At 40.5% G+C, this 18,608-nt stretch overlaps 1 protein-coding gene across 1 annotated transcript; it reads left to right on the forward strand.

Annotated features, from left to right (window-relative positions):
- Positions 1 to 242: 242 nt before the first annotated feature.
- On the forward strand, positions 243 to 5,742 carry MUC22 (mucin 22). Its single transcript, XM_072638022.1, has 2 exons — positions 243 to 5,414; positions 5,623 to 5,742. The coding sequence occupies exons 1-2, from the start codon at positions 243 to 245 to the stop codon at positions 5,740 to 5,742; spliced, it is 5,292 nt and encodes a 1,763-aa protein (XP_072494123.1).
- Positions 5,743 to 18,608: the final 12,866 nt, after the last annotated feature.

Below are 18,608 nucleotides of genomic sequence, written 5' to 3' on the forward strand. Positions count from 1 at the left end.
CCACATCAAGCCCAACACATTTATCAACAAGCCCTGTGAGTGGGTTTGCCATCCTACCAGTTTCAGTCAGTACCGTAATGTCCAGATCTGGAATAACTGAATTCCCGGCAGCCTTCTCTTCAAGAGCAACAACAGCTACTTCACTGCTCAATTCTTCAACATCAGGCATAGTCCATTCAGCAACAGCCCCCATTCAAGGATCTACAGTTACCACAGCCTCAACCATTGCCACAACACCCAGGATGTCTAAAGTGCCAACAAATTTCTCTTCAGGAACAACAGCCATGTCATTGACCACCTCTTCAACAGCAAGTATTTCTCATCCAGCAATATCTCCCACACAACAATCTACAGTTACCACACTCTCAGCCATTGGTACAAACTCAATTATGTCTGATGCCCCCAGCACTTTCTCTTCAGGAACATTAACAACCACTTCAGTGCCCACCTCTTCAACAGTAGGCACAGTCCATTTACCCATAAGCCCTATGAATGGATCTACAACTCTACCAACATCAGTCAATGCTACCATGACAAGATCAGAGAAAATTGAATTCCCAACAACTTTTTCTACAAGAACAACAACCACTTCAGTAACTGAATCTTCACCTTCAGACACAACACATTTATCAATAATTTCCCCAGCTGGATCTACCACTCTCTTAGCCACAGTCAGTAAAACACCACCAGAGGAATCTGAAGCCCCAACCACTATCCCCGTAAGAAAAACAATAGAAACTTCAGTTCTCACCACTTCACATTCAGGCACAACCCATTCAACATCAATTCCCACACAAAGATCTACCACTCTTTCAACCTCAGCCAGAGCTACAACAGCACAGGTGCCTGAATCCCCAGGCACCTTGTTTTCAGGTACTGTAGCCTCTTTTATGTCTTCCTCTACAACATTAGGAACAGCACATTTATCCACAAGCTCCACAGAAGGATCTACTACTCTTTCATCCTCACCCAGTGCTATAATGAGACCATCAGAGGCAACTCAGTTCCCATCTACTTTCCCTTCAGGAACTATCTCCATTCCCACCTCTTCAACAATAAGTACAGCAGAGTCAGTAACTATCCCCACACAAGGATCATCAGGTACTGCAGTCTCAGCCAGACCTAAAATGAAAACAACAGACATAACTCAATTTCCAATCACTTTCCTTTCAGGAACAACAGGAGTCACTTCAACACTGACCACTTCAACAGAAAGTACAACACACTCAGCCACCATAGCAGGATCTACAGCTACTCCAGTCTCAGTCATGGCTACAACAGCAGTTCTGCCTGATGCACCTAGCACCTTCTCTTCAGGAACAACCACAACCACTTTAGTGACTACCTCATCGATATCAGTCAAAACACATTCATCAAGCAGCCTCATTGATGGATCTACCACCCTTCCATCCTCAGCCAGTACCACAATGATAACATCAGAGAGAATTTTAGTTCCATCAACCACCTCTTCAGGAAACACAAAAGCCACTACAGTGCCCATATCTTCAACAGCAGGAAAACCACCTTCAACTACAAGCCCCACACAGGGATTTACCACTCCCCTAATCTCAGCCCATGCTACAACAACACTGTCATCTGATGTCCCAACAACCTCTTCAGGAGCAACAGCAGCCACCTCCATGCTTACCAATTCAACATCAGGCATAATACACTTATCAACAAACCCCAAAGAGGCACCTACTACTTCCCTAACCTCAGCCAGTGCCACAGTAACAAAGTTATCTGAAGTCTCAACCACTTTCTCTTCAGGAATACCAACAAGACACACTTTGTTGTCCACCTCTTTATCCTCAAGTACATCATATTCATCAACAAGCCCCATAAATGGATCTAGCATTCTGTCATCTTCAGTCAGTGCTACAGTTACTAGACCAGAGATAACTGAATACCCATCAGCCTTCTCTTTAGGAACAACAAACACATCATTGTCACCCTCTTCCACATTAAGTATAACATATTCAGCAACAGTCCCTACACAAGGATTTACAGTTACCCCAGCTTTAGCTAGGGCCACAACAACAAAGATAGCTGAAGTCCCAACCAATTTCTTTTCAATCACTTCAGTACCCAACTCTTCATCATCAGACACAATGCATTTATCAACAACCTCCACTGAGGGACCTTCCGCTCTTTTAGTCAGCACTACAACATCAAAGGTATCTGAAGTCCCAACCACTTCCTCTTCAAGAAAAGCAACAGATACTTCAGTTCCCACCTCTTCCACCTCAGGTACAAGTCATTCAACCTCAGTGCCCACACAAGGACCTACCACTCTCATAGCCTCAGTCAGTGCCACAATTTCACAAGTGTCTGAAATGCCAGGCACCTTGTCTTCAGGAACAACAACAGCCCCTTCCATGTCCCCCTCTTCAACATCAGGAACAACACTTTTATCCACAAGCCCCACAGAGGGATCTACCACTCTTCCATCTTTACCCAATATTGTAACATCAGAGAGAACTGCAGTCTCATCAACCTTCTCTTCAAAAACAATAGCCACTTCATTGCCCATGGCTTTAGCATCAGGAAAACCACCTTCAACTATAAGCCCCATACAGAGATTTACCACTCCTCCAACCTCAGCACATGGTACAACATTACTGGCATCTGCTGTCCCAACAACCTTCTCTTTGGTAGCAAGAACATCCACCTCCATTCCCACCAGTTCAACATCAGGTACAACATATTTCTCAACAAGCCCCAAAAAGGGACCTACCACTTCCCTGACCTCAGTCAGTGCCACAGCAACAAAGATATCTGAAGTCACAACCACATTCTCTTTAGGAGCAACAGCCCCCTCTTTGACCACCTGTTCAACATCAAGTATAACACATTCTGTGAGAACACCAACACAAGGATCTACAGTTGCCCCAGTCTCAGTCACCAGTAAGACACCTGTTATGTCTGAAGTCCCAAGCACCCTTTCTTTGGGAACAATGACAAAACCTTCTATGCTCACCTCTTTCACATCAGGCATAACACATTTATCAACAAGCCCTGTGAGTGGGTCTGCCATCCTACCAACTTCAAGAAGTACTAGAATGACCAGATCTAAAATAGCTGAATTCTCACCAGCCTTCTCTTTAGGAACAACAGCAACCACTTCATTGCTCAGCCCTTCAATATTAGACACAGTGCATTCAGCAACAACTCCCATAAAAGGATCTATAGTTACCACAACCTCAGCCATTGACACAACACCCAAGATGTTTACAATCCCAACAAATTTCTCATCAAGAACAACAGCCACGTCACTGACCACCTCTTCAAGTACTTCACATCCAGCAATATCTCCCACACAACAATCTACAGTTACCACACTCTCAGCCATTGGTACAAACTCAATTATGTCTGATGCCCCCAGTATTTTCTCTTCAGGAGCACTAACAGCCACTTCAGTGCCCACCTCTTCAACAGCAGGCACAGTCCATTTACACACAAGCCCTATGAATGGATCTACAACTCTACCAGCTTCAGTCAATGTTACCATGCAGGAATCAGAGAAAACTGGACTCCTAAGAGTTTTCTCTACAGGAACAACAACCACTTCAGTAACTGACTCTTCACCATCAGGTACAACACATTTATCAACAATTTCCCCTGTTGGATCTACCACTGTCTCAGTCATAAATAGTAAAACAACATCCCAGGTGTCTGAAGTCCCAACCATCCTCTCCTCAAGAAAAACAACAGACACTTCAATTCTCACCACTTTACATTCTAGCACAATCCATTCAACATCAGTCTCCACACAAGGATCTACCACTCTCTCAACCTTAGCCAGTGCTAGAACTTCCCAGTTGTCTGAAGCTCCAAGTACCTTCTCTTCAGGAACAACAACATCCTTGTCTTCCTCTTCAAGATTAGGAACAATGCTTTTATCCACAAACCGCACAGGGGGATCTACCACTCTTCCATCCTTACCTAAAACTATAACATCAGAGAGAACTGCAGTCTCATTAACCTTCTCTTCAAAAACAACAGGCACTTCCTTGCCCAGGGTTTCAGCATCAGGAAAAACACATTCATCCACAAGACCCATACAGGAATTTACCACTTTCCCAACCTCATCATATGCTGCAACATCATTGGCATCTGATGTCCCAACAACTGTTTCTTTGGAAACAAGAGCACCAAGTTCCATGCTCACCAGTTCAAAGTCAGACATAATACCTTTATCAAAAATCCCCAAAGAGCCTTTCCTAACCTCAGTCAGTGCCATGACAGCGTTATCTGAAGTACCAATGACTCTCTCTTCAGAAAGAAGACCCACTTCATTGCCCACCTCTTCAACATCAAGTACAGAACATTCTGTGACAACACCCACACCAAGATGCATAATTGCCCCAGTCTCATCCATCAACACATCAACTATGTCTAAAACTCCAAGCAGCTCATCTTCTGGAACAACAACAGTCACCACTTCTTCCACATCAAGTACAGTACAATCAGTAACCACCCCCACAGAAGGAGCTACATCTCTACGAGCTTCAGATGTATCCACAGCATCAGATATGTCTGATGCCCCAAGCACATTCTTTTCAGGAACAACAGTAGCCACTACATTGACTTCTTCTTCAACATCAAGTGCAGCTCATTCTGTGACAACCTCTACACAAGGATTTACAGTTCCCAAAGTATCAACCACTGGAACAATAGCCATTACCTCTGAAGCCAAAAGTACTTTGTCTTCAGAAAAAATAAGAGCCACCTCAATGCCTACCACTTCCACATCAAATATATCACATTCAGCAACAACCACCACTCAAGAATCTACTGTTATCACAGTCTTAGCCTCTGGTAAGAAGTCTATTTTGTCTGAAGCCCCAAGCACCCTTTCTTTGAGAACAATGACAAAAACTTCTGTGCCCACCTTTTCAGCACCTGGCATAACACATTTATCAACAAGCCCCATAAATGGATCTACCATTCTACCAGCTTCAGTCAGTACTACAGTTACTAGACCAGAGATAACTGAATACCCACCAGCCTTCTCTTCAGGAACAACAACCACTTCACTGTCCAGCTCTTCAACATCAAGCACAATACAATCAGCAACAACCCCCACACAAGGACCTACAGTTACACCAGCCTCAGCCATTGCCACAACATCCAAGATGTCTAAAGTCCCAACAAATTTCTCTTCAGGAATAATAGTCACATCGTTGACCATCTCTTCAACACCAAGTACTTCACATGTAGCAACCACTCCCACACAAGGATCTTCAGTTACCACACTCTCAGCTATTGGTACAACCTCAATTATGTTTGAAGTCCAAAGAACTTTCCCGTCAGGAAAAATAACAACCACTTCAGTGCCTGCCTCTTCAACATCAGACACAACACATTCATCAACAAGTTCTATGAATGGACCTACAATTCTACCAGCTTCAGTCAGTGCCATAATTACTAGGTCAGAGATAACTGAATTACCATCAGCCTTCTCCTCAGAAACAAGAACAGGCACTTCATTGTTCGCCTCTTCCACATCACACACAACACATTCAGCAACAACCCCAACACAAGGATCTATAGCTACCCCAGCCTCAGTTATTGCCAAAACATCAGAGATATCTAAAATCCCAGCTAAATTCTCTTTAGGAACAACAGCCACATCACTGGCCACCTCTTCAAAAGAAAGTCCTTCATACTCAGCAACAACCCCCATGCAAAGGTCTAAAGTTGCCCCAGTCTCATACATTGGTACAACATCAGTTATAGCTGAAGCCCCAAGCACCTTATCTTCAGGAACAAAAAGAGCCACTTCCACATTCCCCCCTTCAACAACAGGCACAACATATATATCAATAAACCCCACAGAGGGATCTATCACTCTTCCATCCTCATCCAGTGCTATAATGAGAACTAAAGTCCCATCAACTTTTTTTTCAAAAATAACAAAATCCACTCCAGTGTCCTTGTCTTTAACATCAGGAGAAATACATTCTATTACAAGATCTACACAGGGATTCACCATTCCACCATCCCCAGCCCATGCTACAACCTTGATGGCATCTGACATCTCCACCACTTTCTCTTTAGAAGCCAGAAAAGCCACCTCTGTGCCCATCAGTTCAACATCAGCCTTAATATATTTATCAACACACACAAAAGAGGGATTTATCACTTTTTTACCCTCAGCCAGTGCCCCAGCAACAGAGATATCTGAAGTCCCACCCAATTTTTCTTTTGGACCAACAACAACTTATTCATTGTCCACCTCTTCACCATCAAGAACAATAAATTTATTAACAATGTCTACAGATGGAGCTACCACTTTAACATCCAGTACTAAAACACCCCAGGTGTCTCAAGGCCCAACCACTTTCTCCTCAGGAAGAACAACTAACACCTCAGGCCCTATCTCTTCAACATCACACACACTTTCAACCTCAGTCCTCAAACTAGCATCTACCACTCTCCCAGTTTCAGCCAGTGCTGTGATTACAACATCAGAAGTGACTGAAATCCCAGCAACCTCTTCAGGAATAACAAGAGCCATTTCAATACACTCCTTTCCAACACCATCCACTATACATTTATCAGCCACCCCCACATATGCATCTGCCAGTTTCCCATCCTCTGCCAGTGCTACAACATCAGAGATATCTGAAATTCCAGCATCCTCCTCTTTAGGAACAACTGCAGTTACTTTGATGCCTAGCTCTTCAATATCAGGTCCAACATTTTCAAAAGCAAGTCCCACAAAGCTACTTGATATTTCTTCTCCATCTACCAGTAATAGGCATGTAATCTCAGAAGTCATTAAACTCACAACAGATTTGTCTTCTGAAACATCATCTCTTAGTTCTTCTATGTCTTCTACTGGAGTTACATTTCCCCCTCTTCTTACAGCATTCCCCAAGGAAGTAGGAACAACAGGCTTCACTTCTGTTTCCCCAATGAAGCCCTCTAGCTTCTTGAAACCCTGGGTCATCATCGTCATCTGTCTTGCTGTAACTGCAATGACTTTGGGACTCTGTGTGGGATTCAGTTTCTGCCTGGTGAGTGGTCAATTCTCACAGTTCAAAAGATGGCATATATTGTGTGTGGATATTCACAAAAAGGAGAGTACATGGGTCTGTCAGGAAGAAAGAGAGAAAACTTTTTTCTAAAGTGATTGGGTAAAAGACACAGAGGTAAAAAAAGTCTTTTGGGTCATAAAGTCCAAAGAGACCTTAGTCCAACCCCAATATTTTACAGTTTAGAGAAATGACACTTCAAAGGGGCAAGTGATTTCCCAAAGTTGCATAGGTCATAAATTCAAGTCACAACATTCGAACCTTCTCATTCCAAATCTTTTGTGATTTCTATTTCACTATACTGCTTCCCTTAGAACTAGGATTAAGAGGAAGAGGGAGAATCAGATTAATAACAGGTAGGAAAGAAAGATGGAGAGGAGAAAGTTGGCACAAGACAAGGAAAAAAAGAAAGAAAGGGAATGTCAGTGAAAACAAAGGAAAACCATTGTGGAGAGATTCTTATTTCAAGCCAGTTACTAATCAGTGAGAGTATGTTCCTCATTAGTTTAGAATTATGCACTCAGTGATTTGCTGGAGCCATTTGTGACAGCTGATTGCTACATTTTCAGTGTGAGCAGTGATACTTCACAAATCAGCAATCATTACCAATCAGGGCTTGATTTATTCTTTTAATTGTCTAGACTTAAGAAAGAATTAATTGTGTAGATTAAACTGAAAAGTGTGTGTACATATATTTCCCTCTACCTCCTTCCTAGAGCTCAGTTGTGAGAGCATACCACTGTATTGCTCTATAAAAATTGCTTGAGCTTAGCACAAGTGCCATAGAAGGCTCAGAGAATGAACTCATCCCCAGGCTGGAGACTAATAATAACAATAATAATGAAATTAACAACAATAGCTGGCATTACTACGGTAGTTTGAGATTGGAAAGTGCTTTATATCCATTACCTCATTTAAGTATCAAACACTCCATTACTCAGAGTATGCCTTGCTCCATTATTTAAGTTGCAAATGTGTTCCAGTGGTCACAGACAGCAAGACTGTGGATGGATGGTCTCATTTCATCCTTCTTTTGCAAACACAAATGAGAATAAATGTCTTGTTGATGGTCAATCACAAGCTTCCTGTAAGAAGAATAAACAATATATAAGGGAGGAAAATGCATAAGGATAGAGAGATATATGAAGACAAAAAAAGGATAGATACAAAGTCAAATGCAAAAATTTTAAAGGAGAGGGAGAGATGGAGAAAGAGAAATAAAAGACTTACTCATGGAGTTTTATACTCAGAAAGAGAAATAATAGTTGCCAACAGAATTTTGAATGCAGTCCAGACTGGACCAGTCTCTAACCTGGGATTAGCTGGAGTCAAAACAGAACAGGCCAGGGGCAGGTGTGTCAGGAATCGTTAGTTTCAGAATGAGGAAAACACTTGCAAGTAGAAGTCTTCTTGGCTTAACATGTTGGGGGATAGGCAGTTCTTATATATGTACTGGGTTGGACTATGACAATCATTTTTAGGTCTTAAGTTTCTATTTCCATAGGTATTGTGGGAATAGTATTATCCCAAGTCTTGGGGGGGTCAAAATTATTCTGCGGGGTACAAAGCCTGAGTTCTATGATGGGAACAGGAGTATAGCACAAGGAACAGAGATTGTGAGCATGTGATGGATGTTGGCTCCCAGGGCCCTGGGAAATGGGGGAGTGAACACCTAGTGCAATACATTTTGCCAGAGGATGAGATCATCCAAAGAGCAAAGGATTATTGCTACGAGAAGCTCAGGGCACAATCTGTTTTCTGGACCTTAGCTCTGGAAAATAGGATATCTCCAATACATTTCTCCCTTTTGGCCAAAGGGAGGAAGCCTGAAAGAATCCCTACCCTAACGGCCAATAAAAGAGAGGCAGTCATATGCCCAGTGGGTTAATTCCTTGAGGGGACTTATCAAGGAAGTATGTCCCAGGTGTCACTGCTAGCCATAGATAGGATGCCAAGAATGTTAGAATGACAAAATGCTAACACATACTTGAATCCGGGCCTTGGTGGTTGGGCACATACCAAAAGGGAAGAGAAGAGGAAAAAAATACCTAGGACAGTAGACTTAGCCCTCATCTAGAATCTTGGGACAGCTGTCTGACCTGAATGTCAGCTGCTTCTGGGTCTATCCACTCAGGAGTAGAGGTTTTCTTCAGATGATCCAGTTTTCTAGCCACACAGGGCTAGGTTTAAACAATGCAATTAAGTTTGTCTCACAATTCCCATAATTACATTGTCAGGATCAGATCAAATTACTTAGAGGGCTCACAATGGACTAGTACTGAGAAGGGAGATTTACATGTCACTAAGGTGACCAAGAAAACTTAAACATTAACATAATAGAGGCATGTGGCTAACCTAGGGGAACAGAGAGTCCCAGATGTTTCAGGTAACTTTCTGGTCCCCAGATATCTTTTTTTTTTTATTCTTGGGTTGTTTCTATCCTTACCTAAATCCTTTACTTGATATGAGAATCTTTTGAAAATTTATGAGAGTCTAACTGAAAATGAACTCTTCTGTCCTTAAAGATTATCAGATAGGTACTTTTCAAAATGGGAAAATAATTTAACTTTCTGTGCTATTATCAATACAATTTTCATGCAAAATCCAATTTATCTTTAATTAATAAATCTTTAATCCAATATTGAGAACTTATTATCAAAGTTTATTACTAAATTTAAACTCAAAGCCTGAATTTCCACGATAGATAAACTTTGGAAGTCAATCATGTACATCGGTATTATAGTTTTTTAGAGAAAACAGTCTAATTCTGTTGCTTTCTCAAAACTTATTATTCCATTTAATTAGAAAACTTTTACATTACCTCTTTATCTTATTATTTTTGTCTAATCATTTCCCTCCTTGGAGGATATCATCCCTACATTATAATCTGACCACAAATATAGGTTAAAATTGTAATATGTTTATACTTGCATCCTGTTATAGTAACAGAGATGTTCTAGTATCAATCTATTATTTAATAGATTTGGTATTACATTTATAAAATTTCTTGATTATAGAAATTTGTTATAAAAGAGGGACATAGTTATATCATAATAGGGGGAAAAACTCCCTTAGTGCTGTTTGATTCCAGGCATGAGTCATGTCTGACAGCCAATCACATAGTCACAGAGTGTTAAAGACAAGGTTGAAGATTAACCAGGTGGGGAATATTCCTTTTCAACCAGGAATCAGCACAATGGGGAAACAGAATCAGGAGGATACTATTTAGGTTGTGTCCTATGTCATCCTCACAACTTTTCCCAGGCATAGACATCCACCTTAGCAGTCCCCAGATTGCTGCACATACCATTTTCTGCTATTGGCTTCATGACAATTTAGATGATTCTCCTGGTAAGCTCAAAACAACAATAAGTTATAGTCCCATGGACCTTTTATCTTAAATAGTAAAATTTCACTCGCCACAATTTAGAATTTGAATATCTTTCCTGATGTTTCCCTAATAGTTAACATTTCATTAGTCCATTACTTATAAACTAAAACTACCCATATTCTGGGGATGTAGACATACAGCAAATACCTGATAGTTGAGTCATCATTAATAGATCAAAACTTTAAATCACCACATACATTGTTATAATAGCCAAGATTTTCAAATGAAAATTTGCTATTATAATAAATAGTAGTCATAGCTGTTTTATAACTAAATATACATCATTTAATATTAATAGTTTTCAAACATCTAATTTTTATCATATCCTTTTAAAAGCCCAATTCATAATCTAATAGAATCCAGATTATAAGGGAAGTTTTTCTAATAGCATTTCTGTTTGCAATGATCACAAATTTTGCATAATAAATTTAGAAATACAATAACACAAACAATGAATTTCAGATGGCACCAATTGCATTTCCAAATTATTACAAATAAAAATCATTGATCTTATTACATTTGGCAATTTAAAACCACTTTAGAGTTATCAGGTATGAAACAATTACATTCATTTAGAGAGATAATAATAATTACATATCAAAAAACTGGGCAAAGAGAGATAGGATAACTTTCCTAAGATTATACAGCTAATAAGTTTCTGCAACTGGAACAGAGAAGTGTGGGCTAACTGACGGCAGAGGCTAGTTGGCTTCCCCCACCTCATACTGCCATGCTAGATGCTGCTGGGGGCTCCTGTCAAGGGCTGGCCTTGTCCTGGAGAAACTGACTGATTGGACATTGGAGATGGGGTTATGTGGCAGAGGGCACTGCTTGGGGGCTGGTGCCTGGATCTCCCCATTGGTGGTACTTCCAGGTGGCAGGGTTCAGGGAATGCTGGCTGTGGGGCTCAACAGCCCCTCTGTCACCTGTCTCCCCACAGTTGCAGGTGCTGCTGGGACTGAGGCTACTACAGTTACTAGGCCAAAGTGGGCAGGATGTCCTAGAGGGGAAGGTTGAAAGATGCCCAAGGGCACAAGGCCATTGAGGCAACTCTACTAGGTGGGGACAGACAGTTTCCCCACAATTCTCCAACATTTTTTTTCTCCAACATTTGTTTTAGGAAATCTGATCTGGTATGAGAAGCAGTTACAGAAAAAAAGGGAGAGAGTCTATGAACCAGGGAGTTAACAAGAGGTTGAATTAATGAACAAACCATTTATCTATATTTTTTCTTTTACTCTCTTCAGTCTGATATTTCTGCCAAAACTTTCCTTTATTATCCTAGAACAATGAAACTATTAATATTGCCAATTGCTTTTAAAACTTGAAAAACCTTTATAAGATTTAATTCTTATTTTTCCTTAGAACAAATTCTACAGAGTGGTACCTCAAAACTTACTAAGATATTTCAGAAGGTGGTGAGTTCCTGGAATTACACGAAAGTCTCAGGAGTTCCCTCCTGCAATCTTAAAATGACTAATAACAAAATTCCTTAATTAATCTCAAAACCCCCAGAATCTGCTAAGATTTTTTTTAGGGGTTCTATAGCTTTCATTATCTAAATTTATTTCTGTAGTTCCAACTTGGCCAGTGTTGCAATGTCAAACCCCAAACCAAAAACAACCCAAAACATCATGCCTTACAGGCTTTTCCTTTTTTCTTATAACCTAATCTCCTATAGAGAGTCTAAAGTGGGACTAGTCCTGCTTACTGGGGCAACTGCTTTAGCTATGAAAATTCATTAATTTTCCCAATGTTTTCTCTAGCTATAACCTTTAGAAGTTTTTCTTTCTTTCTTTTTTAATGTTTAAATTTATTTATTTAAGTTTTCAACATTCATTTCCACAAAATTTTGGGTTCCAAATTTTCTCCCCATTTCTCCCCTCCCCCCACCCCTAAACGCCAAGCATTCTAATTACCCCTATCACCAATCTGTCCTCCCTTCTAACATCTCTCCTTTCCCTTATCCCCATCTTCTCTTTTGTCCTGAAGGGCAAGATAAATTTCTATACCCCATTACCTGTATTTCTTATTTCCTAGTTGCAAGAACAATACTAAACAGTTGTTCCTAAAACTTTGAGTTCCAGCTTCTCATCATCACTCCCTCCCCACCCATTCCCTTTGGGAAGGCAAGCAATTCAATATAGGCCATATCTGTGTAGTTTTGCAAATGACTTCCATAATACTCGTGTTGTGTAAGACTAACTACATTTCCTTCTATCCTATCCTGCCCCCAGTTTCTTCTATTCCCTCTTTTGATCCTATTCCTCCCCAAGAGTGCTCCCTCCTCCCACTGCCCTCCTTTCCATTATCCCCCCACCCTGCTTATCCCCTTGTCCCCCACTTTCCAGTATTGTAAGATAGGTTTTCATACCAAAATGAGTATACATTTTATTCCTTCCTTTAGTTAAATGTGATAAGAGTAAGCTTCATGTTTTTTTCTCTCACCTCCCCCTTTTTCCCTCCAGTGAAAAGTCTTTTACTTGCCTGTTTTTATGAGAGATAATTTGCCCCATTCCATTTCTCCCTTTCTCCTCCCAATATATTTCTCTCTCACTGCTTAATTTCATTATTTTAAGATATGATCCCATCCTATTCAATTCACCCTGTGCTCTCTGTGTGTGTGTGTGTGTGTGTGTGTGTGTGTGTGTGTGTAATCCCACCAACTACTCAGATACTTAAAAAAGTTTCAAGAGTTACAAATATTGTCTTTCCATGTAGGAATGTAAACAGTTCAACTTTAGTAAGTCCCTTATGACTTCTCTTTGATGTTTACCTTTTCATGCTTCTCTTCATTCTTGTGTTTGAAAGTCAAATTTTCTTTTCAGCTCTGGTCTTTTCATCAAGAATGCTTGAAAGTCCTCTATTTCATTGAAATACCATTTTTTCCCCTGAAATATTATACTCAATTTTCTGGGTAGGTGATTCTTGGTTTTGGTCCTAGTTCCTTTGACTTCTGGAATATCCTATTCCATGCCCTTCGATCCCTTAATGTAGAAGCTGCTAGATCTTGTGTTATCCTGATTGTATTTCCACAATACTTGAATTATTTCTTTCTAGCTGCTTGCAATATTTTCTCCTTGACCTGGGAACTCTGGAATTTGGCCACAATGTTCCTGGGAGTTTCTCTTTTAGGATCTCTTTCAGAAGGGGATTGGTGGATTCTTTCTGTGTTTACTTTGCCCCCTGGTTCTAGAATATCAGGGCAGTTTTCCTTGATAATTTCATGAAAGATGATGTCTAGGCTCTTTTTTGATCATGGCTTTCAGGTAGTCCCATAATTTTTAAATTGTCTCTCGTTGATCTATTTTCCAGGTCAGTTGTTTTTCCAATGAGATATTTCACATTATCTTCCATTTTTTCATTCTTTTGGTTTTGTTTTGTGATGTCTTGGTTTCTCACAAAGTCATTAGCCTCCATCTGTTCCATTCTAATTTTTAAAGAACTATTTTCTTCTGTGAGCTTTTGAACCTCCTTTTCCATTTGGCTAATTCTGCTTTTTAAAGCATTCTTCTCCTCATTGGCTTTTTGAACCTCTTTTGCCAATTGAGTTAGCCTATTTTTAAAGGTGTTATTTTCTTCAGCATTTTTTGGGTCTCCTTTAGCAAGGTATTGACCCGTTTTTCATGCTTTTCTTGCATCTCTCTCATTTCTCTTCCCAATTTTTCCTCCACCTCTCTTAGTTAGATTTTTCAGTCTAAGCTCTTTTGTGAGCTCTTGCATGGCCTAAGCCCATTGAATATTTATTTTGGATGTTTGGGATATAGAAGCCTTAACTTTTATGTCTTTCCCTGATGGTAAGCATTGTTCTTCCTCATCTGAAAGGATGGGAGAAGATATCTGTTCACCAAGAAAGTAACCTTCTATAGTCTTATTTTTTTTCCCTTTTTTGGACATTTTTCCCAACCAGTTACTTGACTTTTGGGTCCTTTGTCAAGAGTAGGGTATACTCTGGGAATCTGTGAGATCTCAGTTCCTCCAATGTGGCACGATCAAGCATGTACTGGTCTAGATGCAGAAAGGGATTTTTGTGCCCAGAATCTTAGCAGTTACCTCTCCACAGCCACCTGGCCTCCAGTTCCCAAGTCAGCACTGGGGGCTGATTTTCAGATAAGCTGGATAGGCAGGGCCGCCATTCAGTGTGAGACAAAGATCAGCTCGCCCAGGGCCTCCACACAGGGTGAAGGCAAGAATCAGTTCCTCAGTGCTCCCAGGGTTTTTATGCTCCAAAAATGTATGCAGCTATTGCACCTACTATGTAGCCTCTGTGCCGTTGCCTGCTGCCAGAGCTATGAAAAGGCCCTTCTCCCTTCTTGGCTAGCTGGAAAAACCCCATAACTGACCTTTGGTGCCTGTGGGTTGAGGGATCTTTGAATCGCTGCTGCTGGGACTGGGGATTCCAAGACTGGAGATTCTGCCCCCAAGAGCTGTTTGCTAGCCACGCAGCCAAGGCTGGGCTGGCCTCCATGCTCAGTGTCCAGTGCAACAGATGTTTCCTGTGGGCCTTTCAGGTCACCCTGGGCTGGAAATCTCCTCCACTCTGTTGTTCTCCACTTCTGCTGCTCCAAAATTTGTTGAGAGTCCTTCTCTACAGGTGTTTTATGAGCTGTGGGGAGAGACCTTGTGTATATGTGTCTTTCTACTCCACCATCTTGGCTCTGCCCCTATCAGAAGTTTTTCTGTCTGGCTGCATTTTAAATCTTTCAAGGTAGCAGAATCTAGCTCACAACACAAACATGACACAGACATTCTGCATCCTACAAAGACATACAGATACAGAAAAAATGACAAGACATATACAAAAAAAAGCATGCAATAAAAATGCTAATTTCAACTGGTTCCAGAGGCACACAAATCAGAAGTGTAAGGAATTAAACAGATCAAAGGCTTATGTAGATACAAATTTGTCAGATACGTGCAACAAAACCAAACCAAAGGCATGCAGTTAAGCCAAGTAAGCCATGTGCAAAAAAAGGCCTTACCAGAGTGATCCAGGACAAGCTGGGTCATGAAAAAGGGACTCTGGAGTTTTTCCTCACAAGGAAATGTGAGCTTAATCAAGGGTGAGCCGCTAGTAGAGTGGGAGTGACAGTAATGGACTTGTCAGACTAGGAGGGGCTAAACTCTGGAGAAACTCCAGTGGCACATAGTCTGTCTCTCCAGAACTGGAGAGGTCTCCACGCCTGCCCTTTAAGACCACTGCCACCAATTAATGTAAACAAAATTTTGAATACAGTTCATATTGGACCATCACTCTACCCTAGGAGTGGCTGGAGCTGAAACGGAGCAGGCAAAAGGCAGGTGTGTCAGGAGTCAAGTAGTAGTTTCTTTAGTTTCACAGGGAGGAAAATATGGCTTAATGTGTTGGAGGACAGGCAGACCTTATATACATAGTGGGATGGACTATAACATATTTTTAGGTCCTAAGTTACTGTTCCCTGTGGGAACAGTATTGTCCCAAATCTTGAGGGGACGTGATTACTCCATGGGGTATAGAACTAGAGTTCTGTGATGGGAACATGAGGATAGTACAAGGAACAGAGATTGTGAGCTTGTCAGAAACGTGATGGATGGTGGTTCTCAGGTCCCTGAGAAATAGGGGGAAGTAAACACCTGGTGCAATACACTTTACCAGAGAGTAAGATCATCTGAAGCACAAAGGATTATTTTTATGCTGAGCTCAGGGCACAGTCTGCTTTCTGGGCCTTATCTCTGAGAAACAGAGTATATTTTGACAGTAATCTCAGGGATATAGAGTTGAAAGAAACTTCAGATATCATTTAATCTAATCTACTCCTTTTACAAGTAAGGAAACATCTTGGGAAAAAAATCAATTTCTCATTATGAGTCTGTTACATAAACCTTATTTGGATATTCATGGAAAGAACTAGGGACAAGAAAAAAGGATAGTACTGAGGGGAAGAGATCCGTTGTGTGGATAAATGTGCAAATTTTGGAATCCAAAGAAGAATTTAAGATCAGTGCCTGGGAAAGTACTCATCTCTTTAAGAACCCTACTTTTGTTTTTCTTTTAGAGGGACTGCACTCTACCTCTGGGAAATCCTTTCAACAGAAGCACTTATTATTTCCCCAGTCATGACCTTGATCTGGAATCTAGGGTTGTCCATGGATTGAGACATGGAATGGACTTTGGAGGGAAACATTGGATGAGCATCAGAGAGAAACACTGGATGGGCCTTGGAAATAGTCAAGGGCTTGGGCATTGTGAATATCAGAGTGAGGGGCAAGGACTAGTCTATGAAGGTCTTAAAGGCAGTCTTAGAGAGAACCATGGGAGAAATCATGAAGTTGGCTGTAAAGGACACCATAGAAAAAGCTATGAAAATAACCATGGAATGAATCATAGACAAGACCACAGCAGAGAAGGCTATGAGGATCAAAATGTGAATTGTGGAATAGGTCAGATAAATGGTGGTGGACTTGGTCAAGAACATGGTCATGGAAAAGTTCAATATAATTGATAATGATATATGATAATGGTAATGATATAATGTTTAGCAGAGTGGCAGTCAGGTTAAAAGCTGGTTATAAAGGAGTCCTACAACTTCAGAAGCTATGGAGACAACCTCAGTGAAAAGCATCTCCTGAGATTCTCCCACTCAACTCAGAGTCAAGTCAGCATCATATAGTACGTTGGCCAACACCAGAAGAGTTGTCTCTAGGCCTTGGTTTCTTCAAAGGGAAGCCTCTTTTCTTTCTTCCCATGTATCCCTGGATACCAAGTAAGCCGGATAAAGGAGAAGGTAACCAGATTTTATCCAAAAAATTTAAGAAATGAAATAGAATCAAATTCCTTGTGTCTCTGTCTTTGTATCCTTGCATTTCTTTTTTTTTAAAATTTTTTTCCAATTACATGAAAAAATAATTTTAAACATTCATTTTTAAAAATTTTGAGTTTCAAATTCTCTTCCTTCCTTCTTCCCCTTCCCCTTTGCTGAGATGGCAAGCAATTTGATACAGGTTATACATGTGCAATCATGCAAAACATATTTCCATATTAGTCATGTTGTAAAAGAAAACACAGATCAAAAAAAAGAAAACATGCAAAAAATAAAGAAAATGACCAATCGTATGCTTCAATCTGCATTCAGACTTCATCAATTTTTTTTCTAGAGATGGAGAGCTTTGTTCATCATAATTCCTTTGGAATTGTCTTGGATCTCTGTATTGCTAAGAATAACTAAGACATTCACAGTTGATCATTGTACAATATTACTGTTATTGTGTATAATATTCTCCTGGTTCTGCTCAATACACTCCCTTACATTTATTTCTTCTTCTGTTTGTGTCTTTGACTGTGTGTTTTTGTTTGTCTTGCTGCAAATTACGATATGTGAAGGATATGGAAATTCCCCCAGCAGGAAGGGAACAGTATTCATAGTCAAACCTTAAGTTGCTCTGTTGGAGATTTTCTTCTTTTCTTCTTCTAAAAAATTGTCACTGACATTCATGCCTAACCTTTGGACATATTAACTTTCCCCCTAATCAAGGTAGAACCTTTGTATCTGAAGCTCCTGATATGAAGGCTCCAGCATACTTTGAGGATCTCCTACTTATCTCACTCATTTCTTCAATCCAAGTAGAAAATACAAACTTCAGTAGCTGCCTCTCCCACAAGCATGACCACCAACTTTCCTAACAAGAACTTAGGCTCATAAGGCTTTGAAACATTGAATGATTTTTATTTACACAGTAAAAGATTTTTTTATTCTTAGTATCTCAGAAAACCCTTCTCCTCTGAGGGTTCCCCAGACCTGCACAGTTCCCTTAAATTATAACATTCCTTTTCACTCCAGTATGTCACTGAAAGGTCAGTTTTTTCCATCTCATTGCTCTTTTACTAATAACTTTCTTTCTACTGATCCCTGTCCTTTGCTCTTGGCAGGAATTATTGACCCTACTGGTATTGTTGCTTGTACTCCACTCCCAGAAGTTGTCATGAATCCTGGCCTTAGCCCTACTTTGTGGTTCCCCATTGTCCTGCTCTCCTACAGCAGATAGTTCCAGCTCACGAGGATCTGAGTCATAGAGAAATTACACCGGAGTCTCAGATGTTGATGTTGCTGCTTTTTACATGTCGAGGACATCAAGTACCTCCAACCATAAAGGCTCTCCTCAAGTGCATTGGTACACTTCCTACTTGGTTGCCTGAA

Source organism: Notamacropus eugenii, chromosome 2 (assembly GCF_028372415.1).
Source record: "Notamacropus eugenii isolate mMacEug1 chromosome 2, mMacEug1.pri_v2, whole genome shotgun sequence".
Taxonomy (NCBI): domain Eukaryota; kingdom Metazoa; phylum Chordata; class Mammalia; order Diprotodontia; family Macropodidae; genus Notamacropus; species Notamacropus eugenii.